Source organism: Chiloscyllium punctatum, chromosome 5 (genome assembly GCF_047496795.1).
Source record: "Chiloscyllium punctatum isolate Juve2018m chromosome 5, sChiPun1.3, whole genome shotgun sequence".
In the NCBI taxonomy this organism is placed as follows: Eukaryota; Metazoa; Chordata; class Chondrichthyes; order Orectolobiformes; family Hemiscylliidae; genus Chiloscyllium; species Chiloscyllium punctatum.
In genome coordinates this window covers 90,717,829-90,743,461 of record NC_092743.1, presented here as the reverse complement: position 1 = coordinate 90,743,461, position 25,633 = coordinate 90,717,829, and the positions used below count along the sequence as shown (strand labels likewise).

Below are 25,633 nucleotides of genomic sequence, written 5' to 3'. Positions count from 1 at the left end.
CTGCGCCCCCGCTGAAGCCAAGGACACCTCTTCCTACTGCTCCCTACTGGGGGGGGGGGGGGGGGGGGGGGGGTGGAGGTGGAAAAGAGAAGAGAGGGGAGATGGAGGAAAGAGGGAAATGTAGTTGTCTTGGAAGCAGTTCAGAGAAGGTTCACTAAATTCATTCCAGAGGATGGTTTCATCCTAAGAATAGAGATTGAGCAGTTTAGGCTTATATGTTCTGGGATTTAGAAAATGAGAGAGGATCTAATCGAGGTACGCAAGATGCTAAAGTGAACTGACAAAGTAGACGTAGAATGTTTCCTCATATGGAGTAATCTGGAATGATGGTTTTTTTCCCCCAAAATAAAGGGATGGCATATTTGAAACAGGGGAACTTACATGTCACAAAGGGTTGTGAATCTGTGGAATTCACTACCCAGAGTGCAATTGCTGGGATAGTAAGTACATTTGAGGAGGAAATAGAGAGAGACACGTTTAATTGTGATGGGTTGAAGGGTTATCAAGGAGTGCATAATAAAGTGGAATTGAGGCTGAGAGGAGATCAACTGATCATATAAAATGGCTAAATAGACTTGAAGGATGGATTAGGAGACAGTGAGGACTGCAGATGCTAGAGACCAAAGTTGAAAAGTGTGGTGCTGGAAAAGCGCAGCAGGCCAGGCAGCATCCGAGGAGCAGGAGAATCGATGTTTCGGGTACAAGCCCTTCTTCAGGGATGAGGCTGGTGTGCCAAGCGGGCAGAGATAAGGGGGGGAAGCAGGCGGAGGTGAGGACGATAGGCCAGAGAGGGGGTGGGGGCGGAGAGGTCAGGAAGATGATTGCAGGTCAAGGGTGCTGCTGAATCCGGGGAGTTGGGACTGAGATGGGGGGGGGGGGGGGGGGGGGGGAAGAGAGAGAGCGGCTGGAGAAATCTACATTCATCCCTTGTGATTGGAGGGTTCCTAGGTGGAAGATGAGGCGCTCTTCCTCCAGGTGTCATGTTACCATGGTCGCTGACGGAGGCGGCCAAGGACCTGCATGTCCTTGGCGGAGTGGGAGGGGAAGTTAAAGTGTTCAGCCACAGGGTGGTTGGGTTGGTTGGTGCGGGTGTCCCAGAGGTGTTCCCTGAAACGTTCCGCAAGTAGGCAGCCTGTCTCCCCAAATGTAGAGGAGACCACATCAGGTGCAGCGGATACAGTAAATGGTGTGTGTGTGTGTGTGGAGGTGCAGGTGCAGGTGAATTTGCGACAGATATGGAAGGATCCATTGAGGCCTTGGAGGGAGGGAGATAAGGGGGGAGGTTTGGGTGCAAGTTTGGATTGCCTACTTCTGCTCTACGTTGTGTTCACAAGATTGAAGGGAACACATTCCTGGTCTCAAAAAATTAACCAATAAAGGAACAAAATGGTGTTGAAGTACAAAGTAATCCACAACGGTAGTGAATGGCAAAGCAGGCTTATTGTACCCACGGGTTACTACCATTTATGTCCTTTCTTTCAAATGCTCACAATGCACAAGCAAAAATTTCTAATTTCTGCATAATTTCTATGGGAAACCGCAACCTTCAATGACAAAAATTGATAATAACTGGCTAATTTTTTCTAGCAATGTCTTTTTAAAAGAAAGATTTAAGAAGCTAGTGTACTGAGTTTGCTTGATAAAATAGTGACAAACTTCACTAATATGAAAACAAACTAACTAATGAACAATGTACTTCAATTCATCATCTTGTAAATGGAGTTATAAATTTTCAGAAATTTGGCTGTCTGAAGTTTTTGTTATTTGAAATATTAATTTGGAGTATCACTAACTTAGATATTCCACACATCTTGGAACTTGTCAGAAAGAGCACTTTGCAAAGACAACAACTGCAGCAGGGAGAAATATTGCATTGGCAAAAAAACACAAACTGCTCAACTTAAGTCACCGAGTGCAGAGAGATTTTTGAATGTATTAAATCTAATGGATTTGAACTCAAATTTGCTTGAGAATTATTTTTTGTCCTACCAGTTCTCTTTCTGCAAAACTCTGTCCAAAGTTTGTGTTGAAAACTCATTGGAAGACTCATTCACGAAGCGGAGGATTCCTACAGGAGAAGTCTCAACCCAAACACTGTCAAAAGGCAAACTTGGAATCCACCACCACTAACCAGTGAAAAATAAATCAGCCAGCCATAGGTGACACAGTTTGCACGTTCATTAGACATCTAGCAAATCATGAGATATCTTGACATCAGATTTTGACTAAAGGCCAACGTTTGAATAATCTGAATAATTATTTTTCACAAATTTAACAACTTGGCCAAAGGATTTTTAAGACAGCAGTACAGTGTTCTTCATTTCCTCCCCCCAGAATTGGAAGGGTTATGCTAGCTTTCAGGTCAGGTAATTATATAGCCATATAAAAATTGATAACACTTTCTTAGAAAAATGTAGTGACTAGTGGGGAAAATGAGAACTAGAAAGGAATCAATTTATCTATCCTAACTAGGTCACAATGCATTACGTACCACTTTGAAGATACAAATAAATAAGACAAATCAAACTCACCTTGACCTGAAGTGTTTATTGATTTTGCCGATTTCTTTACCTTTTGTAGTGCATTTTTATCCAAATCTAAAGTCTGAAAAAAAAAGCAGAAAAAAAATTAGTTAATTCTAACCAGATTAACATTTGGTCCTCTGTTAAATCAGATCATCCCCATTTAGATTCGATTAGATTACTTACACAGTGTGGAAATAGGCCCTTCAGCCAAACAAGTCCACACTGACCCTCCAAAGAGCAACCCACCCAGACCCATTATCCTACACTTACCCCTTCACCTAACACTATGGGCAATTTAGCACAGCCAACTCACCTAACCTGCACACATTTGGACTGTGGGAGGAAACCAGAGTACCCGGAGGAAGCCTACGCAGACACGGGGAGAATGTGCAAACTCCACATAGACGGTTACATGAGGCGGGAATTGAACCCGGGTCTCTGGCGCTGTGAATATTCAACTAATCAGGTTACAGCATGTTTTCTTTCCTCTAAGTGCCTGTAACTTTCCATCTCCATATCAAGTAAATCATTAGATGTCCTGCCAATTCAATCCAAACAGGAATTTATATGAAACCATGAGTATTTAAGACTCTGTCCTCAAAAAGTAAAATGTTATTAGATACAGAAGCAACAGTTTTTAAAAAAAAATTGCAATAACCTAGTGCCTCTGCACTTCAACTCCAAGTTATTGAAAACTCCAATGATCATGAGATTCAATTTAAATGTAAGCTTTGACTTCTTTCAGGACCACCAGACATCCCAAAAAACTTAAGGAACTACTAAATTACAGATTGTTCTGCTATAATGCATGTTTTGTCAGCACGAATTGGCTATAAACAGGATTGATAAATTGTGGATGGTGTTTGAATAATGCAAACTTTCTACTGAATGCACGTACCGATTTTCTATTAGCAATCCTCTACACCACAATTTTCTGTAGCAGTTTTCCACTGCAATTTTCTGTAGCACGAGGTTGCAGAAGAATACAACTGTTGCGTTAAAGCAGAATGACTCGTAGCTGCAATGTAGCTACTTTGAAACACAGCAACAAAGCATCCAATTTATATACAGCAAACTCCAAAATATACCATCCAATACTCATATGCTTTGCTCATGTTAGTTGAGGGATTAGCATTGGCTGGAACTCAGGAGGTAATGCTTTGGCTCTCCTGTGCGATTGTGCCATGGATTTTTCATGCCCAGCTGAGGACACAAGACATCCATTTAGTCTTTCACTTGAGACAGCACTTCTGACAGTGAGGTTTAAGCTCAACCCTCAACATTTTGCATTAGAGATAAAAATGCATCCATATGAGCCATGGCTGACATATTGGAAAGAGCAAGAGAAATAATTAATCTAATTGGTTTGTTACTTTATCAACTTTCTATTGGCCTAGATTTTCTTGAATGGCAGAAGATTTTTCACCATTAATTCCTCAAACAGACCATAAGACAAAAGGACCATTTTCACCAATTTCTCATACAGACTAAGACAAAGGAGCACTCATCAGTCACACTCAGATGTAGATCACCCAATCAGAACACAATGCCATCCATGCTCAAGGCCAATTGCAACATTGTCCTCAAAAACAGCAAAGGAGGAGCCATCATCATGCAGACTAGAGAAGACCATCACAAAAAACATAACTGAACAGGCAGGTGACAACTACCTGCCAATCTGACCAAATAACACACCTGTGAACTCAACAGATTGATCAAGACATTTGATCCAGTCCTTCAGAGTATCCTATACACTCGCCTCTCACATATTTCTCACATAGGGAACGTCTACTGCCTTCCAAAGATACACAAAGCCAACACAACTGGACACCCCATTGTATTCGGCAATGGGACCCTGTATGAGAACCTCTCTGGCTATATGTCAAAGGCATCTTGAAACCCATTGTACAAGGAACATTCAGCTTCTGTCATGACACACTGATTTCTTACAGAAACGCAGCATCTATGGACCAAATGAACCAGGAACATTCCTTATCACAATGGACGTTTCGGCACTCTACACCAGCATCCCCACAACAGACACAGTACTTAATATCAATGTATGCCAATTTCCTGGACACTATCCTACAACTCATTCGCTTCATCCTCGACCACAATGCCTACTCCATCAACAACCAGTTCTTCATCTAGACACACAGAACAGCCAAGGGGACAAAGTTTGCAGCCCAATACGCTAACACTTCCATGTGCAAGTTCGAGCAAGACTTCTTTACTGAACAGGACCTCCAACCCTCGCTATTCACCTGATGCATTGACGACATTCTCTTCATTTGGACTCATGGTGAGGAACCACAAACAACTACATAGCAATGTCAACAAGTTTCATCCCACCAGACTTACCATGGATTACTCTTTAGAATCAGTCTCATTCAAGGACAGACACCTCAGTACCTCACTACCAAATGTCCACTGATAACCTCAATGCTGCACTTCTCTGGCTTCCACCCAAAACTTATTAAAGAAGCCATCCCCTATAGACAGGCCCTGCACATAAATAGGATCTGCTCGGATTAGGAGGAATGCAACGATACCTGAAGGTGTTGAAGGACGCCCTCATAAAAATGGGATATGATGCTCAGTGCATGGATAGCCAGTTCAGACGTGCCACGGCAAAAAAAATCACAACAGCTTCCTCAGAAAACAGACCGGGTACAACCAATATAGTACCCTTTGATGTCCAGTACTTTCCCAGAGCAGAAAAACTACGCTGTGTTTTTCAAAGCTTTCGGCAAGTCAATGACTATGAGCACCTCGCCAAGGTCTTCCCTATGCCTATACGCTAACACTTCCATGTGCAAGTTCGAGCAAAACTTCTTTACTGAACAGGACCTCCAACCCTCGCTATTCACCTGATGCATTGACGACATTCTCTTCATTTGGACTCATGGTGAGGAACCACAAACTACATAGCAATGTCAACAAGTTTCATCCCACCAGACTTACCATGGATTACTAGCAAACATTAAACAGACCTCTGTTGGCAGCAAACTACCTAGCCTTCAGGACAAAATGACCACAACACCACACAACCCTGCAAAGGCAACCTTTGCAAGTAGTGTCAGGTCATCAACGTAGTTACTACCATCATAAGTGGGAACAACACCCACCACTTACATGGCAGATACTCAGGTAACTCATTCACGAACTCCATCAATAAACACGTTGACCTGGACCCAATATACCAACCACTGCAAAGAACAACTGGAGCTGCCAATCCAAAGCAATGGGAATGAAACCACAAATTCCAACTGAGAGTTCAGCAGTGCTTCACAGGAGGCTCCACAGCACTGACGACGTTACTTGGAAAGGGAACAAAACATCTGCAATCCACATTTCCAGCTCAGCAAACATACCCACAACTGTTCCAATCATCACGCTTACAAAGCTGAACCCAATACCTTTTAAATAAGGTAAGCTTGAAATAATCGTCAGTTATTGGGTCAAAACTTACCATGTCTACTGAATCAAGACTCCACCTCTAGACCATAAAGGAAAAGTGTCTGGTCTGAATTCTCTGCAAGCAAACTTGTGCTCAAACAGCAAAAGCAGAAATTAGTTTTCATCGATATTCCACAATAGACCTTCAAAGAAAATTTGAGGGTGCAGAAATTGTCCAGAAATTTCTAAATGTCTGAAAACAAACCTTCCAGCACTGTGTTTCGCACCCGTTCCTGTTCTTTTACTCGGGGGGTGGTAAACAAGATCCAAGTGAATGCATTTATTGATTGTATCCTTACATACAGATGAGGAAGGACACCAATTCAATTGGGACAACACCCATCCTAGAGCAAGCCAAACAGAGACATGCACAAGTGTTTCTAGAAGTATGGCATTCCAACTAAAACTCTAACAAACACTGACTTGGATCCCATCTACCAGCCCCTAAGAACAGGAAATGATGCCACCACAGAAAATGACATCACCAACCTAAGGAAAACTAAACCACAAATAAAAAGCAGGCCATGCCACCACTGCTACATCTGGGGATTCACTGATTTTACCTAATAGGGTGACTAAATGTGTGAAACAAACTTACAGCTCAGCGAGCAAACCTACATCCAGAACCTCAACCCAAGCTACAAATCTTCTCAAAACTCGCTAAAAGTCAACCACCTCCACAAAAGGAATTCCCAACCTCTGAACCCCATCTTTCAAGCAAAGACTTAATGAAGTGTGGTTTTTCAACTGTTTGATGCTGAAGTGGTTGCTAATTAAATAATGTCTTTCCCCTTTCCAAATGGATGCTTGCAAGACTGCCTATATTGAAGTAGTTAACAATCACATCAGTTTTTCCAAAATAACCCCTACTTTTAGTTTATCTTTGCAACATAATTACAGTTCTTAAAGTCAGAATCCAAAAACAGATGAAGTAGGGAAATACACAACCATTAATTTGAAAATGCAAGGGGGGTGGTGGGGGAGAAAATCACAATGTTTTTGGACAGGTGTCGACAATAAAGAGAAAAATTTGTTTAAATCTATCCATAACATAACCAGAAATGTTACTTGTTTACCCTCTTTAGAGCACTTTCACAAAGAAACAGCAGGGATTATGAAAGTTGGCAAAATTTGAAGACATTTCACAAACGATACTTTTGACTAACATTTTTACGTTACTTTTATCCCTACAAGCTTCTGTCTTGGCTTTTTCAAACAAGTGACAGGAAATGCAGAACTAGACATGACGACCCCAGAATCTAATTAGTCTGTCATACTTATATTAAAAGTTCCTAAATCGAACTCTGCACTCTGGTTACCATGGTAACCAATCACCCAGAAAGCAAAAGCAAGTACTCACCAAGGCCATACTCCAACAGTCAGTCAAGTATCTTTGAACGAAAACATGCTCTTCGAAACATTGTCAAAATGTTTTCACATTTACAAATGTATATATTTCAGAGTGCAGCTATTAGAAACATTCACTTGTAAGTGATAGGAATAATTAATTTATAGACAATCATGGGAAAAATAGTTCAAAGAGAGCCACAGCTCTAAATGTAACTGCTAATATAGCAAGGCAATCAGACCACAGAGAGGGTTAGGACAAGGAGTCAAAGACCCAAATTTAGGACTACAAAAGACCCATGAACTCGGCAGCAAGGTGGACAATGGAGCAAGGAGAGGCCAACTCCTGTAAAGCAATATACCAAGTATTAGGATAACTATACGTTCAAAAGTTTCAGGGCTGGTTGCTACACAGATAACTTTCCTCAACCGTTCATGACCCTCACCAGCACATAACCCAAAAAAAGATCAACTGTTACGGAATGTGCAACTCAATGAGATACACCAGGTATGCAAGCCACTTCAGAATGATTTCAGCAAAAAGTGTGTAGTAGATGCTTTATTGATAAATATCTAGCTTGTTTCCAGCAGGTATAATCTAGGCAGTATAACTATTATATATAAGCTGCCATAACTGAAATGTTGAATGACAAATAAAACAAAAGCCAAAATTCAAGATTCATAATGCATATGTAAGATAGTACATACTAGATGCTTCATTTGTTTTTAAATTGATTTTGTGGGATGTTGGCATCACTAGTTAGCCAATATTTATTGCCCAATCCTAGCTGCTCTTAAAAGGTGGATGTGAGCTGCGTTCTTGAACCACTGCAGTCCAATTGCTGCACGTCATCCAACAAGGCCCTTTTGGGAGAGAATTCCAGGCTGCTTACCCAGCGACAATGAAGGAACAGTGATATATTTCCAAGGCAAGATGGTGAATGGTTTAGAGGGGAACTTGCACATGGTGTTCCCATGTATCTGCTGCCTTTATCCTTCTAGATGGAAGGGGGCATTGGCTGAGGTGGTGATATCTATATATCTTTGATGAACAGCTATAGTGCATCTTGTAGATAGTACACAGTGCTGTAACTGCACCTTGGTGGTGGCAGGGGCAATACTTGTGCCAATCAAGAGGACTGCTTTGTCCTGGACAGTGTCAAGCTTCTTGAGTGTTGTTGGCACTACACTTATCCACTCCTGACTGGTGCCTTGTAGATGATAGACAGGTTTTGGGGAAGTCACAAGGTGAATTACTCACCATAACTATTCCTAGCCTGCTCTTGTTGTCACTGTTTGATCAGAAATTCAACTGGACTTGCTGGACAATGGTAACCACCAGGATGTTGATCAGTGGGGGGAATTCAGTGATGGTAATGTTAGGCTCGCTTCTTGAAATTTTTACACCCTTGATGCAACTGCAAAATGCCAATTTCTGTGCACAGCCACTATTTATTTCCGAGTGTACAAGCTTTTGGAAGATCAGTTAACACATCACTATGCTTGTGGACCATGTCAAGCGAGGCTCTCTGAACAAGGGAACCATTGGTTTTCCATCAGTCATTCATGCGAAACAACCCCCTACCACTCCCCCATAGTCACATGCCACCTAAAATCAAAGTAATTAGCTTATCCCTTAAACTGCACCATTTAGAGTATGATTAGATTGTCACATCCTGCCTGTAAGGCAGAAAACACACCCCCGGGATATCCTTGTTTCTTTTAAAAAAAAGATGTCAGCAGAACAAATGAACCCTTTAACAGCTCCAGTGGGCAGGGGCGGTGACTTTTTTGTCTCTTACTGGTGATGGTCACAGTTTTGGATTTGTGGCATGAATGTTACTTGCCACTTGTCAGCCCAAGCCTGGATATTGTCCAGATGTTGGTGCATTTGGACATGGACTGCTTCAGCATCTGAATCACTGCTAAGTGTTCAGCACTATTTGCGATCAGTGAACACCCCAACTTCGGACCTTAAAATGGAGGGAAGGTCATTGATGAAGCAGAAGATGGTCAGGCTTGGGATACAACCAAAGAACCCTTGTGGAGATGTCCTGGAGCTCAGACGTCTGATCTCCAACAACCACGACCATCTTCCTATAGGCCAGGAATGACTCCAAAATCAGTAAAGTTGGCCACAGATACTCATTGATTCCAGTTTTGTTAGGGCATCCTTGATGCTACACTCAGTCAGATGCAGCCTTGATGTCAAGGGCTGCCACACTTACCTCACCTCAGGAATGGAGCATTTTGTCCACATTTGGACCAAGGCTGTAATGAAGTCAGGAGCTGAGTGGCCCTGGCAGAACCCAAACTGGGCATCACAGAGGTTATTGCAGAACAGATGCTGCTTGATATCACTGTTGAGGACACTTTCCATCACACTGGATGATCAAGAGTTGACTCAATTGATAGAGTTAGATTTGCCCTACTTTTTACGTACAGGACATACGTTCGTAATTTTCCACGTTGTCAGGTAGATATCAGTGTTGTATCTGTCCTGAAGAGCTTGCCTCAGTGAGCAGCATGTTTTAGAGCACAGGTTTTCAGTACTATTGCCAGAATGTTGTCAGGCCTCAAAGTTTTGCAGTATCCAGTGTCTCCAACCAATTCTTGTTTTCACATAGAAAAAATTGAACTGGCTGATATCCAATACTGGGGACTACTGGAGGAGGCAGAAATGGATCATCCACTCGACATTTCTAGCTGAAGATTGTTTCAGTTGTGTCTTTTACACAGATGTCCTGGGCTCTTCCATAATGGAGGATGGGGATATTTGTGGAGCCACCTTCACTTACTGAGAGAGTTGTTTAATTGACAACCACCATTCATGACTGGAGAGAACAGCACTGCAGAGTTTAGATCCGATTTGTTGGTTGCGGGATCACTTAGCTCTCACTTGCTGCTTATGTTGTTTGGCTCACAAATAATCCTGCTTGGTGGCTTCACCAGATAGACACCTAATTTTTAGGTATGTCTGGTGATGCTCCTGGCATGCCCTCCTGCACTCTCCATTGACTCTGGGCTGGATGGTAATGGTCGATATATACCAGGCCATGAATTGTAGGCTGTGCTGCAATCTGTTACTGTTGATTGCCACATTGTCTCATGGATGCCCAGTCTTGAGGTACTAGATCTATTTATCTATCATGGTGATAGTGCCACAAAAGACAATATAGATTATTCTCAAAAGTGATAGCAAGAGTTATTCTCCAGAAGGATTGTGTGGTGGTCACTCCTCTTACTGATACTGTCACAGACATATGCAAGTTCAGTCAACAGATGTGTCAGGATAAGATCAAAGGTTTTTCCCTCTTGTTAGTTCCCCCACCACCTGCTGCAGACTCTGACTAGCAGGTATGTCCTTTAGCACCTCACCAGCTCAATCAGTAGTTGGGGACATTGGAAACCCCCCCACCCAGGGGGTATTTTTTTGCCCTGGTCACCCTCTGTTTTCGTGAAGTGTTGTTTAATGTGGAGGAATACTAATTCATCAGCCAAGGGAGATCAATACATCGTAATCAGGATGTTTCCTTGCCTATGTGAAGCTGTGCGACTTCATGGTAACTGGAGTCAATGTTGAGGACTTCCAGAGAGAGACCCCCTCCCAACTGAATATCATTATGCTGCCACTTCTGCTGTGTGTCTCCTGCCACAGGACAGGATATATCCAGGGATGGGGATAGTGGTGTCTGGAACAGTCATATTTACAGGATCATATTTAACAGATCATATGGCTGTTGCTTGGCTAGACTAGGAGATAGCTCTCCCAATTTTGGAACTAGTGCCCAAAGGAGAACTTTGCAGAGTTGCTGTTTCTGTCACTGGCTTTACAAGTGCCGAGGTTAATGCCAGGTGACCGGTCAGGTTTCGTACTGTTGAGATTTTGTAGTGATTGATACAACTGATTAACTCAATTGCCTACCACACTGCAGTGGGTCTGGAGTCACGTGTAGGCCTGAGCAGGTGAGGGTGGACATTAGTGAACCAGATGGGTTTTTCTGACAATGGACAATGATTTCAGAGTCAGTGGATTTTTGATTCCAAACTTTAAAAACTGATTTCAAATTCTAGCATCTGCCATGGTGGGATTTAAACCCCAGTCCCCAGGAGGTTAGCCAAGTTTCTGGATTAATAGTCTAGCCATAATACCATTAGGCCATCGTCTTGCCCTAAACTACTCAAGTTACACTCAAGTACAAGTTTCCAAATAAGTATCATGGAGAATTCATACATTTATGAAGTCCAGTGTATATTGATGAAAAACTGAGAATTATTACATCCAAAATAATTATTGCTGCAAAAACAAATTGGTAGAAAGAAAATTAAGTTCTGATGAAGGGTCACTGACCCGAAACAAACTGATTTCTCTCTACAGGTGCAACTAGACCAGAGTTTTTCCAGCAATGTTTTGTTTCCGATTTCAAGTGTCCGCAGTTCGTTCAGCTTTTTAATTATTGTTGTTGATCTGTTCAATCCAGGTCTATAAATGTTTTCTCAATTAACCTATTCAGAGATGTATGACACCTCTGGAGCAAGTGCATGTTGAACACAAAACTAGTGGCTAAATCTATGCTTTAGTTATTGTCTAATCTACCTGTTCAGAGATTCAATAGAGCAGGTGGGGCTTGAACACAGCCTTCAAAACGCAGAGTAAAGACACTACTACTAAACTTCTGTGGTTGTTGAGATTTCAACCAGGCCTCCTGGTTGAGGGGTAGTGGCACTACTACACCATATTGAAGTTGTTTAATTCACATCAGCTGACATTCAAAACTACTTTAAACTGTTCCACATTGGACACTGAACATTTTTCACTTCAAACTTTACCTAATTCAGTTTTCTGGAATATCATGGCTTAATACAGTATAGTCTTCATAATGTGGCCATGAAAAAAAAAGACATGTTCTCTACCATACTCAAAAACATTATACACTTTCTTTTAATCAATAGCCTTGTTTAGAACAGTTAGAAATAATGCTAAAATGATCTCAAATTAGTGATCTTTAATCTCTGGTTAAATTACTCACAGTGAACAGTAATTGAATAAATTTTCAACTGCACTAATAATGTTCTTAAAACAAAATTCTAGAAGAAACAAGAAAAATTACTTCATTGTTCTAGCATACAATTCAAAACCTCAAGCTAAGAAGTTCTGTATTACTGTATTTACATTTTTCATACATCATTTTGACTAACAAAACATTGCAGTTCTGTGCACTTCCTAGGGACTGTTGATTTGACTGCTTACTAATGGACAAATTCTAAATCAAAAATTCAGATATGTGTTTGCCTTTGATGCTTAATATACATGCATATCAGCACAAAAATTGATTTAAACTTTACAGGCACTTATAGGTTTCATAGTATGCATAGTAGAAGGACAAAACTTAACTTACACTAGATAGTTAATACTGAAGCAATATCATATGTGCATATTCAATACATTCTTTTAATTTTTCATATAATGTATTAATAAGCAGCAATAAATGAAGTAGATCCCAAAGATTGGCAGACTGCATCAAGCAGCATATCCCAATAATACCACAACAGCCCTTGTTTGCAAAGTTCCTAATAGAGTCTAAAATTAGTGTCCAATTGCAGACTCATCTATCTGCCAGATAATTCTGACCGTGGAACTTCAGTGATAACTAACTCAAGATTGTCAATTGGGTTCAAAAGTGCAGTCCACCTGTGTGTATTGAAAACACCATATTTGCAGACAAACAGAACATGAACAACACATTATACCTGTTGCAAATCAATAACAAAAAGGTGAAAGCTATTCTTTGGTTCATTACCCCAACAATGCCCTGGCCAACTTGATTAATTTAGAATTTCAACAAGCCCCAATTGTTAATTTAACATTTAAATTGTGTATTCTCCATGGCAAAGGGCATACCACAGCCATTTGCCAAACACACGCAGAAAACAATGGTTTGCCCCTCAAGCTGGTATTTTTGACAATTGCCTTCAGCTCAAGAAACGCTTCAACAAAAAGTCTCTCAGCAATCCTCAAGTACTGTTATAGTGTCAGATGTACAGCATAGAAACAGACCCTTCGGTCCAACCCGTCCATGCCGACCAAATATCCCAATCCAATCTAATCCCACCTGCCAGCACCCAGCCAATATCCCTCCAAACCCTTCCTATTCATATACCCATCCAAGTGCCTCTTAAATGTTGCAATTGTACCAGCTTCCACCACATCCTCTGGCAGCTCATTCCATACACGTACCACCCTCTGAGTGAAAACATTGCCCCTTCGGTATCTTTTATATCTTTCCCCTCTCACCCTAAACCTATGCCCTCTCGTTCTGGACTCCCCGACCCCAGGGAAAAGACTATTTATCCTATCCATGATCCTCATAATTTTGTAAACCTCTAAGGTCATCCCTCAGCATCCAACGCTCCAGGGAAAACAGCCCCAGCCTCTTCAGCCTCTCCCTGTAGCTCAAATCCTCCAACCCTGGCAACATCCTTGTAAATCTTTGCTGAACCCTTTCAAATTTCACAACATCTTTCCGACAGGAAGGAGACCAGAATTGCACGCAATATACCAACAGCGGCCTAACCAATGTCCTGTACAGCCGCAACATGACCTCCCATCTCCTGTACTCAATACTCTGACCAATAAAGGAAAGCATAGCAAACGCCTTCTTCACTACCTATCTACCTGCGACTCCACTTTCAAGGAGCTATGAACCTGCACGCCAAGGTGTCTTTGTTCAGCAACACTCCCTAGGACCTTACCATTAAGTGTATAAGTCCTGCTAAGAATTGCTTTCCCAAAATGCAGCACCTCGTATTTATCTGAATTAAACTCCATCTGCCACTTCTCAGCCCATTGGCCCATCTGGTCCAGATCCTGTTGTAATCTGAGGTAACCCTCTTCACTGTACACTACACCTCCAATTTTGGTGTCATCTGCAAACTTACTAACTGTACCTCTTATGCTCACATCCAAATCATTTATGTAAATGACAAAAAGTAGAGGAGAAAGGGAGGACTGCAGATGCTGGAGATCAGAGCTGAAAATGTGTTCCTGGAAAAGCGCAGGAGGCCAGGCAGCATCCAAGGAGGAGAATCGACGTTTCGGGCATAAGCCCTTCTTCAGGAATGAGGAAAGTGCGTCCAGCAGGCACCGATCCTTGTGGCACTCCACTGGTCACAGGCCTCCAGTCTGAAGAAAAACCCTCCACCACCAACCTCTGTCTTCTACCTTTGAGCCAGTTCTGTATCCAAATGGCTAGTTCTCCCTGTATTCCATGAGATCTAACCTTGCTAATCAGTCTCCCATGGGGAACCTTGTCAAACACCTTACTTAAGTCCATTTAGATCACATTTACTACTCTGCCCTCAATCTTCTTTGTTACTTCTTCAAAAAACTCAATCAAGTTTGTGAGACATGATTTCCCACACACAAAGCCATGTTGACTATCCCGAATCAGTCCTTGCCTTTCCAAATACAGTACATCCTGTCCCTCAGGGAGTCCCTCCAACAACTTGCCCACCACTGAGGTCAGGCTCACTGGTCTATAGTTCCCTGGCTTGTCCTTACCACCCTTCTTAAACAGTGGCACCACGTTTACCAGCCTCCAGTCTTCCGCCACCTCACCGGTGACTACCGACGATACAAATATCTCAGCAACAGGCCCAGCAATCACTTCTCTAGCTTCCCACAGAGTTCTCGGGTACACCTGATCAGGTCCTGGGGATTTATCCACCTTTAATCATTTCAAGACATCCAGCACTTCCTCCTCTGTAATCTGGACATTTTGCAAGATGTTACCATCTATTTCCCTACAGTCTATATCTTCTATCCACAGTAAACACTGATGCAAAATATTCATTTAGTATCACCCCCATTTTCTGTGGCTCCACACAAAGGCCACCTTGCTGATCTTTGAGGGGCCCTATTCTCTCCCTAGTTACTCTTTTGTCCTTAATATATTTGTAAAACCCCTTTGGATTCTCTTTAATTCTATTTGCCTAAGCTATCTCATGTCCCCGTTTTGCCCTCCTGATTTGCCTCTTAAGTATACGCCTACTTTCTTTATACTCTAAGGATTCACTCAATCTATCCAGTCTGTACCTGACATATGCTTCCTTTTTCTTAACCAAACCCTCAATTTCTTTAGTCATCCAGCATTCCCTATACTGACCAGCCTTCCCTTTCACCCTGACAGGAATATACTTTCTCTCAATTCTTGTTATCTCATTTCTGAAGGCATCCCATTTTCCAGCCGTCCCTTTACCCGTGAACATCTGTCTCCAATCAGCTTTTGAAAGTTCTTGCCTAATACCGTCAAAATTGGCCTCCAATTTAGAACTTCAACTTTTAGATCTGGTCTATCCTTTTCCATCACTATTTTAAAACAAATAGAATTATGGTCACTGGTCCCAAAGTGCTCCCCCGTGACACCTCAGTCACCTGCCCTGCCTTATTTCCCAAGAGTAGGTCAAGTTTTGCACCTTCTCTAGTCGGTACATCCACATACTGAATCAGAAAATTGTCTTGTACACACTTAACAAATTCCTCTCCATCTAAACCTTTAACACTATGGCAGTCCCAGTTGATGTTTGGAAAGTTAAAATCCCCTACCATAACTACCCTATTATTCTTACAGATAGCTGAGACCTCCTTACAAGTTTGTTTCTCAATTTCCCTCTGACTATTAGAGGGTCTATAATACCATCCCAAATAAGGTGGTGATCATCCCTTTCTTATTTCTCAGTTCCACCCAAATAACTTCCCTGGATGTATTTCTGGGAATATCCTCCCTTAGCACAGCTGTAATGCTATCCATTATCAAAAACGCCACTCCCCCTCCTCTCTTGCCTCCCTTTCTATCCTTCCTGTAGCATCTGTATCCTGGAACATTAAGCTGCCAGTCCTGCCCATCCCTGAGCCATGTTTCTGTAATTGCTATGATATCCTAGCCCCATGTTCCTAACCATGCCCTGAGTTCATCTGCCTTCCTTGTTAGGCCCCTTGCATCGAAATAAATGCAGTTTAATTTATTAGTCCTACCTTGTTCCTGCCTGTTTGACTCATTTCTGTTCTCAGCTGTACCCAGTCTCAAATGGATCTTTTTCCTCACTATCTCCCTGGGTCATGATCATCTCCAGTAAGAGATAATCTAACCACCACCCCTTGACATTCAATCACATCACCATCACTGAATCACCAATTAACAACATTGATCAGAAACCCAACTGGACTTGCCATATGAATAAAGTAGCTGGAAGAGCAGGTCAAATGCTAGGAATACTGCAGGAAAAAACTCAACTCCTAAATGCGCAAGTTAGGAGCATGATGTAAATTCCCCTGGATAGGTGCAGTTCCAACAACACAAGAAGCTTTACACTACCCAGGATACAAAGCAGCCCCTTTGATCAGCACCTCCACCATCATCCACTCCATCCACAACCACAGTAGCAGCAGTATGCACCATCTACAAGACGCATTACAAAAATTCAAATAGGTTCAACATTATAAATAGCTTCATGCAGCAGCCTAGATCAGAGAGGGGTCAATTTGTGAACAATCCTAATTCTGAACAGTAACATACAGGGGTGTAAATTTTAATGACCTGACATAGGAACATTTCCTGTTCTTATGAACAGCTGATTTACGTTGTTCTGAATTGTGTTCCAACTTACATAGACTTTCAAAAGGACTCCAGAACAGAATTCACTCAAGTGGAGTCTGCCTGTGCATTGTGTTCAAAAGCAAACAGGCTTCATGAATAAGGCTCCATCTATTAAAGTTTAAGGTTTCATTATATACTTTTCCCAAGGAAAAAAAATGACAAAAGACTGAATGCCAAAAAATTGACTGACAACTGTGCAGAAAAAAAATCACTTCCAATTTCAGTCCAAATCTAAATTAATTCCGATTATTTGAAAACACTGCTGACTCCAGTGGTTTAATTTGTAAAATCATAAATTAAACTACGAAAGCAACCACCCCAACACACACAAAGTAGTTGCATCAAGACACTGTTCAAAAGGGCCCACAACACACTGCAGTACACCAGAACTGCAAAAAGAGGAAGAAGAACACCTATACAATGTATTTGGCAAAAACAGATACCCCTGCAATTTCATCAACAGATGCCCAAGGGAAAGGCAATGGAATGAGGACATGCCACAACCCAAAGGACTAGCCACACTACCATACATCAAAAACATTTCTGAACTGACAACCAGACTACTGCGACCACTAGGACTCATAACAGCACACAAACCAACAGCCACTCTCAGACAACAACTCACCAGAACGAAGGACCAGATACCCAGCATGAGCAAAACCAATGTAGTATACAAAATCCCATGCAAGGACTCCACAAAACACTACATAGGACAAGCAGGAAGACAGCTAACAGTCCGCATCCAACAAGCCACAAAATGACACAACCAGCTAACACAACCTTAGTAGCCACACACTCAGATGGCAAGCAACATGAGTTCGACTGGGACAACACTATTATTATAGGACAAGCCAAACAGAACAGCCAGGGAATTCCTAGAGGCATGGCACTCATCCACAGATTCGATTAATAAGCACATCAACCTGGACCCAATATACCGGCCACTGCAGTGGACAGCTGGAACTGACAACCGGAAGCGGCAGATTCAAACCACTACAAATGCCGGAGGAAACATCACAGAAGCGCTTCACAGGAGGCTCCCAAGCACTGAGGATGTCACCTAGACAGGGAACGAAACGTTTGCAACACAAATTCCCAGCTCGGCGGACAGAACCACGAGCACCCAAGCTACAAATCTTCTCCCAAACTTTGAACACCTACAGGCGAGAGACGCTAAGACAAGCCAGGAAATGGGAATCTTGTGCCAACCGCCTAAGCACCACATACGAACAACTCCGGTTCCTGCACCAATTCCGAAAGAATTGAATCCTTCCACCACGTGTCAGATACAGACCACCAGTCAACAATCCACAAGCCAGGGACACAGCCAGACAGAACGGATTCAGGATGATCCGGGTAATGATTACAGACGCACACAGACTACACAAATACAGACAAGAAACTGCACGCCAAAAATCGTTAATTTCAAAAACCAATCAGGAATGGACCCAGACCACAGAATAGGCCATCACCATAGTACAGAACAGGACCACACACCGCAAAAAAAAAAGCACTAAAAGAAAAAATGGCCAAATTAACACAGAGGACACCACAACACACTCCTGGATTAGAAACCTCTCCCAGACAGCTCACAGACACAGAAAGAACAATACTGGCAAAGGGAATCAACTACAACCACAGGGACGCCAAGAGAGCAGACTTCCTAGCAGCATTAGAATGCACATTCAAACAATGGACTGACAGAAGAGACAAACAGCGAGACAAAGTATCGTACCCCTGATAACAAGGAAAAGACAAAACCTCAACACCAAGGAGAGGGAAGCACTAAAAGCACTAAGAAACGATAAGAACATAATCGTACTACCAGCAGACGAAGGCAGAATGACGGTCATCCTGGACAAAGCAGAGTACATCCAAAAAACACAACTACTTGCAGATACCAACACCTACCAAAAGAGGGAGTTTGACCCCACCCCACAGCTCACAACAGGATAAACAACACACTGAAGTGAACCTACAAAAAAAAGGACTAACCAGGTTTGACCTACAGAGAATGAAACCTGAAAGCAACACCACCCCTAGATTCTGTGGATTATCTAAAGTGCACAAACCAAACATCCCACTCAGACCCATAGTATCACTACCAGGGACACCATTACACAAACTGGCTAAGGAACTACAGCAGAAACTGAAACACCTGATCAGCGGATCCAGACACTATACAATCAACACAGGAATTCTTGGACATCATCAGAAATATACACAGACAAGGAAGAAATCATGGTCTCATTCAATATAATGGCACTATTCACCTCAAATCGACAAAACCCTTGCCAGAGAAACAATAGCCAACCTACTGGACATACAGAACAGACAACAGGACGTTAAACCTATCAACAAAGACAGCATACTCAAACTACTGGACCTGTGCCTCACAACACACTTCACATTCAACAACCAAATATATGAACAAATCAACAGCACACCCATGGGTTCACCCATCTCTGGACTCATAGCAGAAGCAGTAGAACAAACAAACAGTCTTACCGCAAATGCAACCCAAACTCTGGGTCAGATATGTAGATGATACCTTTGTAATCATTAAAAACACAAATAGAGAACACACACCGGATCACCAACGCCACACTCACAGGAATCCGATTCACTAGAGAGAAGTAAGGACAACCAACTCCCATTCCTAGACATGATGGTACAGAGAACACCGAATGGAGAATTCACCACAAAGGTATACAGGAAGGCCACACACACAGACCAAGTCCTAAACTACGAAAGCAACCACCCCATCACACAAAGAAGTTGCATCAAGACACTGTTTAAAAGGACACTGCAGTACACCAGAACTGCAAAAAAAGAACATCTATACAATGTACTCGCCAAAAACGGATACCACCACAATTTCATCAACAGATGCCTAAGGGAAAGACAATGGAATAAGGACATGCCACAACCCAAAGGACTAGCCACACTACCATACACCAAGAGCATTCCCGAACTGAGCCAGACTACTGCGACCACAGGACTCATAACAGCACACAAACCAACAGCCACTCTCAGACAACAACTCACCAGAACGAAGAACCTGATACCCAGCATGAGCAAAACCAATGTAGTGTACAAAATCCCATGCAAGGACTGCACAAAACACTACACAGGACAAACAAGAAGACAGCTAACGATCCGCATCCATGAACACCAACTAACCACAAAACGACATGACCAGCTATCCTTAGTAGCCACACACGCAGATGACAAGCAACATGAATTCGACTGTGGGACAACACTACTATTATAGGACAAGCCAAACAGAGAACAGCCAGGGAATTCCTAGAGGCATGGCACTCATCCACAGATTCGATCAATAAGCACATTGACCTGGACCCAATACACCGGCCATTGCAACGGACAGCTGGAACTGACAACTGGAAACGGCAGATTCAAAACACTATAAATGCCGGAGGAAACATCATAGAAGCACTTCACAGGAGGCTCCTAAGCGCTGAGGATGTCACCTAGACAGGGGACGAGACGTCTGCAACACAAATTCCCAGCTTGGCGAACAGAATACAACAACGAGCACCCGAGGTGCAAATCTTCTCCCAAACTTTGAACCATAAATTAAAATTCTTATATTCCTAAACTTCACCTATGAATTATGCTTATTTCACAAACTTATTCAATGCGCGTGGGTATTGTCCAGGAGCAGAGGCTTGGTGTCAGAGTTTGGAGATGGATTTTGTTGAAATGGCATTGAAGGTGGAGCTAAAGTCAATCAATAAAGAATCAGACATAGGCGCTCTTGTTATTCAATGTACCAGGGAGAGCATAGGGCCAAAGGATGTACCAGGGAGAGCGTACGGCCGAAGAAATTGTGTCTGCCATGGACCTGTGTTTTGTCTGGTTCATTCCCTCCAACCTTATGGCTCTTGAGAACACCTAACAACATCACTTGTAGGATCAACAGAACAGTAGTCTCTGCACCATAGCAAGGTGGCAATTCAAGAAAAAGCTGAGAAAATAGGGAGCTGCAGCTCCTTACTGACCAGCAAAGTACAGACCAACTCTTTGGCCTCTAAGCAGTTCAGAATAAGGGTGGAGAAATAGATAAAACATCAGCCTCCAATGGAGGGAGCAATTCAAAGAACTCCTAATCCATAATACAAATGTTGGCAAGTACCCATGTGGAAATTCCCCAACTCCCCAAAGATAATCTTGAATTCCCATTTAGTGTGGCTGGTGTTGAAGCTGCCAATGGACATATGAAGAATGCAAAAGCCACAGGAGTAGATGGGATTCCAACAGAGCTTACCTGCCATCTCCAACAATTGTTGCTGAAAATCTGGGACAAAAGAAAGAAACCCCTGATCTCAAGGCTTCTGCTATTGCCACTCTAGAGAAGGAAGAGAAAGTAGACTGAAAACTACAGAGGAATTTCCCGATTCTCCATCAGGAAGATCATTGTCCAAATCCTTGCGAGGTGCTTTCTCCCAGTCTGATGAAAGCCTTCCTGAAAGCCAGTGCTGCTTCCAAGCAAACCATAGAATGCTGGAGAATTTACACTGCTTGGCAAGCCAAAAAGAAATTCCGGTAACCAACCAACCAACTATTCAATATGGCCTTCAATCTGACCATGGCTTCTGATACAGTCAATCCCAAAGTGCTATCGAAGACCCTGTCACAGGCCAACTGTCCACCGAAATCCAGCCTCTATCTCCTCCACAAGATATGTGGGCTTCCTCACCAACAGTAATATGAAGGAATCCTGTGACATCAAAACAGGAGTCTAAACAGCGATGTGTCATCACACCCATCCTTTTTTCCATCTTCTCCATCACCATTCTTCATCTCAAGAACTAGATTCCCAGTGGTGTGGATATTGCCGACAGGGTAGATATAAAACTTTCAACCTGAACTGGTGGAAATCCAGAAAGAAGAGAACATTGATCTCACTTCATCAATGCAGATGACAGTTTCATCCCCACTCTCAAAAGAGAGTCGAGGAATAGGGAGAGAGAACAGTTAAATACATGGCTACAGGGATGGTGCAGGAGGGAGGGATTTCAGTACTTGGATAACTGGGGTTCTTTCTGGGGAAGGTGGGATCTCTATAAACAGGATGGTCTGCACCTGAACCTGAGGGGTACCAGTATCCTTGGGGGGAGGTTTGCTAGTGCTCTTTGGGGGGGGGGGGGGGGGGGGGGGGGGGGTTTAAACTAACTCTGCAGGGGCATGGGAACCCAGACTGTAGCTTTAGGGTGCAGGACCTGGAGTGTAGGGAGGTTAGGAATATGGCATCAATCTTAAAGGAGGGTGCCTGTAAACAGAAGAGTGGCTTGAAGTGTGTATACTTTAATGCCAGAAGTATACGAAATAAGGTAGGTGAACTCGCAGCGTGGGTTGGTACCTGGGACTTCAATGTTGTGGCTATTACAGAGACATGGCTAGATCAGGGACAGGATTGGCTGTTGCAGGTTCCAGGGTTTAAATGTTTTAGTAGGGTCAGAGGTGGGGGTAAAAGAGGGGGGGGTGTGGCTTTGCTTGTCAAAGATAGTATTACAGCGGTGGAAAGGAAGATGGACGAAGATTTGCCATCTGAGGTAGTTTGGGTTGAGGTTAGGAATATGAGAGGTGAGGTCACCCTGTTAGGAGTCTTTTACAGGCCTCCTAATAGTCCTAGAATCGTTGAAGAAAGGATTGCGAAGATGATTCAGGAGAAGAGTGACAGTAATAGGGTGATTGTTATGGGAGACTTTAACTTTCCTGATATTGATTGGGAAAGCTATAGCTCAAGTTCGTTAGATGGGTCAGTGTTTGTGCAATGTGTGCAGGAGAGTTTCCTGACATAATATGTAGATAAGCCAACAAGAGGTGAGGCCATACTGGATTTGGTTCTGGGTAACGAACCAGGCCAGGTATTAGAACTAGAGGTAGGTGAGCACTTTGGGGACAGTGACCACAATTCGGTGATTTTTACTCTCGTGATGGAGAGGGATAAGTGTGTACTCCCGCCTCAGGCGACTGACTGTGTGGAGTTTGCACGTTCTCCCCGTGTCTGCGTGGGTTTCCTCCGGGTACTCCGGTTTCCTCCCACACTCCAAAGATGTGCAGGTCAGGTGAATTGGCCATGCTAAATTGCCCGCATTGTTAGGTAAGGGGTAGATGTAGATGTAGATGTAGGGGTATGGGTGGGTTACGCTTCGGCGGGGCGGTGTGGACTTGTTGGGCCAAAGGGCCTGTTTCCACACTGTAAGTAATCTAATCTAATCTAATCTACTCCAGGGCAAGAGTTATAGCTGGGGGCAGGGAAATTATGATGCGTTGAGGTATGATTTAGGATGTGTGGATTGGAAAAGTAGATTCCAAGGCAAGAGCGTAATTGATATGTGGAACTTGTTCAAGGAGCAACTATTGAGTGTCCTTGATAAGTACGTACCTATCAGGCAGGGAGGAAAGGGTCATGTGAGGGAGCCGTGGTTTAATAAGGAATTGGAATCCCTTGTTAAATGGAAGAGGGCGGCCTTTGTAAAAATGAGGCGTGAAGGTTCAATAGGGGCGATTGAGTGTTATAAGGTAGCCCGGAAGGACCTGAAGAGAGAGCTAAGAGCAGCAAGGAGGGGACATGAAAGGTCCTTAGTTGGTAGGATTAGGGAAAACCCTAAGGCTTTCTATAGGTATGTTAGGAATAAAAGAATGACTAGGGTAGGAATAGGTCCAATCAAGGATAGTAATGGGAAGTTGCGTGTGGAGGCTGAAGAGATTGGGGAGGCACTGAATGAATACTTTTCGTCAGTATTCACTCAGGAACAGGACATTGTTGTCGATATGAATACTGAGGCACGAATAAGTAGAATGGATGGCTTTGAGATATGTAGAGAAATGGTGTTGGAAATTCTGGAAAGGGTGAAAATAGATAAGTCCCCTGGGCCTGATGGCATTTATCCTAGGATTCTCTGGGAAGCAAGGGAGGAGATTGCAGAGCCATTGGCCTTGATTTTTGTGTCCTCTTTGTCTACAGGAGTAGTGCCAAAGGACTGGAGGCTAGCAAACGTGGTTCCCTTGTTCAAGAAGGGGAGTAGGGATAATCCTAGTAACTATAGGCCAGTGAGTCTCACTTCTGTTGTGGGCAAAGTCTTAGAGAGAATTGTAAGGGATAGGATTTATGCACATCTGGATAAGAATAATGTGATCAAGGATAGTCAGCATGGTTTTGTGAAGGGCAGGTCGTGCCTCACAAACCTTATTGAATTCTTTGAGAAGGTGACTAAGGAGGTAGATGAGGGGAAAGCGGTAGATGTGGTATATATGGATTCTAGTAAGGCGTTTGATAAGGTCCCCCATGGTAGGCTACTGCAGAAAATACAGAGATATGGCATTGAGGGTGAGTTGGAGGTTTGGATTAGGAATTGGCTGGCTGGAAGAAGACAGAGGGTAGTAGTTGATGGCAAAGGTTCATCTTGGAGTGTCGTCACTAGCGGTGTTCCGCAAGGATCTGTTTTGGGACCATTGCTGTTTGTCATTTTTATAAATGACCTGGAGGAAGGGTTAGAAGGTTGGGTGAGCAAGTTTGCGGATGACACGAAAGTCGGAGGAGTTGTAGACAGTGAGGAAGGATGTGGCAGGTTACAGCGGGATATAGAGAAGCTGCAGAGCTGGGCAGAAAGGTGGCAAATGGAGTTCAATGTAGCTAAGTGTGAGGTGATTCACTTTGGTAAGAGTAATAAAAAGATGGGGTACTGGGCTAATGGTAGACTACTTAGTAGTGTGGAAGAGCAGAGGGATCTTGGTGTCCATGTACACAGATCTCTGAAAGTTGCCACCCAGGTAAATAGTGCAGTGAAGAAGGCATATGGCGTACTGACTTTTATTGGTAGAGGAATTGAGTTCCGGAGTCCTGAGGTCATGCTGCAGTTGTATAGGACTCTGGTGCGGCCGCATCTGGAATATTGTGTGCAGTTTTGGTCGCCATACTATAGGAAGGATGTGGAGGCACTGGAACGGGTGCAGAGGAAGTTTACCAGGATGTTGCCTGGTATGGTAGGAAGATCCTATGAAGAAAGGCTGAGGCACTTGGGGTTGTTTTCATTGGAGAAAAGAAGGTTTAGGGGTGACTTGATAGAGGTGTACAAGATGATTAGGGGGTTAGATAGGGTTGACAGTGAGAACCTTTTTCCACGTATGGAGTCAGCTATTACAAGGGGGCATAGCTTTAAATTAAGGGGGGGGTAGATATAGGACTGATGTTAGGGGTAGGTTCTTCACTCAGCGAGTCGTAAGTTCGTGGAATGCCCTGCCAGTAGCAGTAGTGGACTCTCCCTCTTTATGGGTATTTAAGCGGGCATTGGATAGGTATATGGAGGATAGTGGGTTAGTGTAGGTTAGGTGGGCTTTGATCGGCGCAACAGAGGGCCGAAGGGCCTGTACTGCACTGTAATGTTCTATGTTCTATGTTCTATGTTCTATGTTCTATGTTCTATGTTCTATGTTCTATGTTCTATGTTCTAGAATCTTCCAAGTCTCACTTAATGCCTTAGTGGAAGCATAATGAACGGGTCTTCAGCTTCAACCACAAGACAACTCAAGTCCTTCAACAAATCTGTCCCAGGTCACGTTCCAGTCCACCTTACATATAAGTGCTGGAATTTGCTTTTTGAAATTTTACATTAAGTT

The 25,633-nt window shown here is 43.0% G+C and overlaps 1 protein-coding gene across 7 annotated transcripts in view; it reads right to left on the bottom strand.

Moving 5' to 3' along the window:
* The window catches only part of LOC140477228 (arf-GAP with SH3 domain, ANK repeat and PH domain-containing protein 1-like), a 354,071-nt gene that overhangs the window by 223,233 nt on the left and 105,205 nt on the right, over positions 1-25,633 (bottom strand). For all 7 annotated transcript variants that reach the window (XM_072570748.1, XM_072570749.1, XM_072570743.1 and 4 more), the window contains one exon: positions 2,532-2,604. In XM_072570748.1, the coding sequence (XP_072426849.1) occupies positions 2,532-2,604 (73 nt within the window). The remainder of the gene's footprint in view (positions 1-2,531; positions 2,605-25,633) is intronic.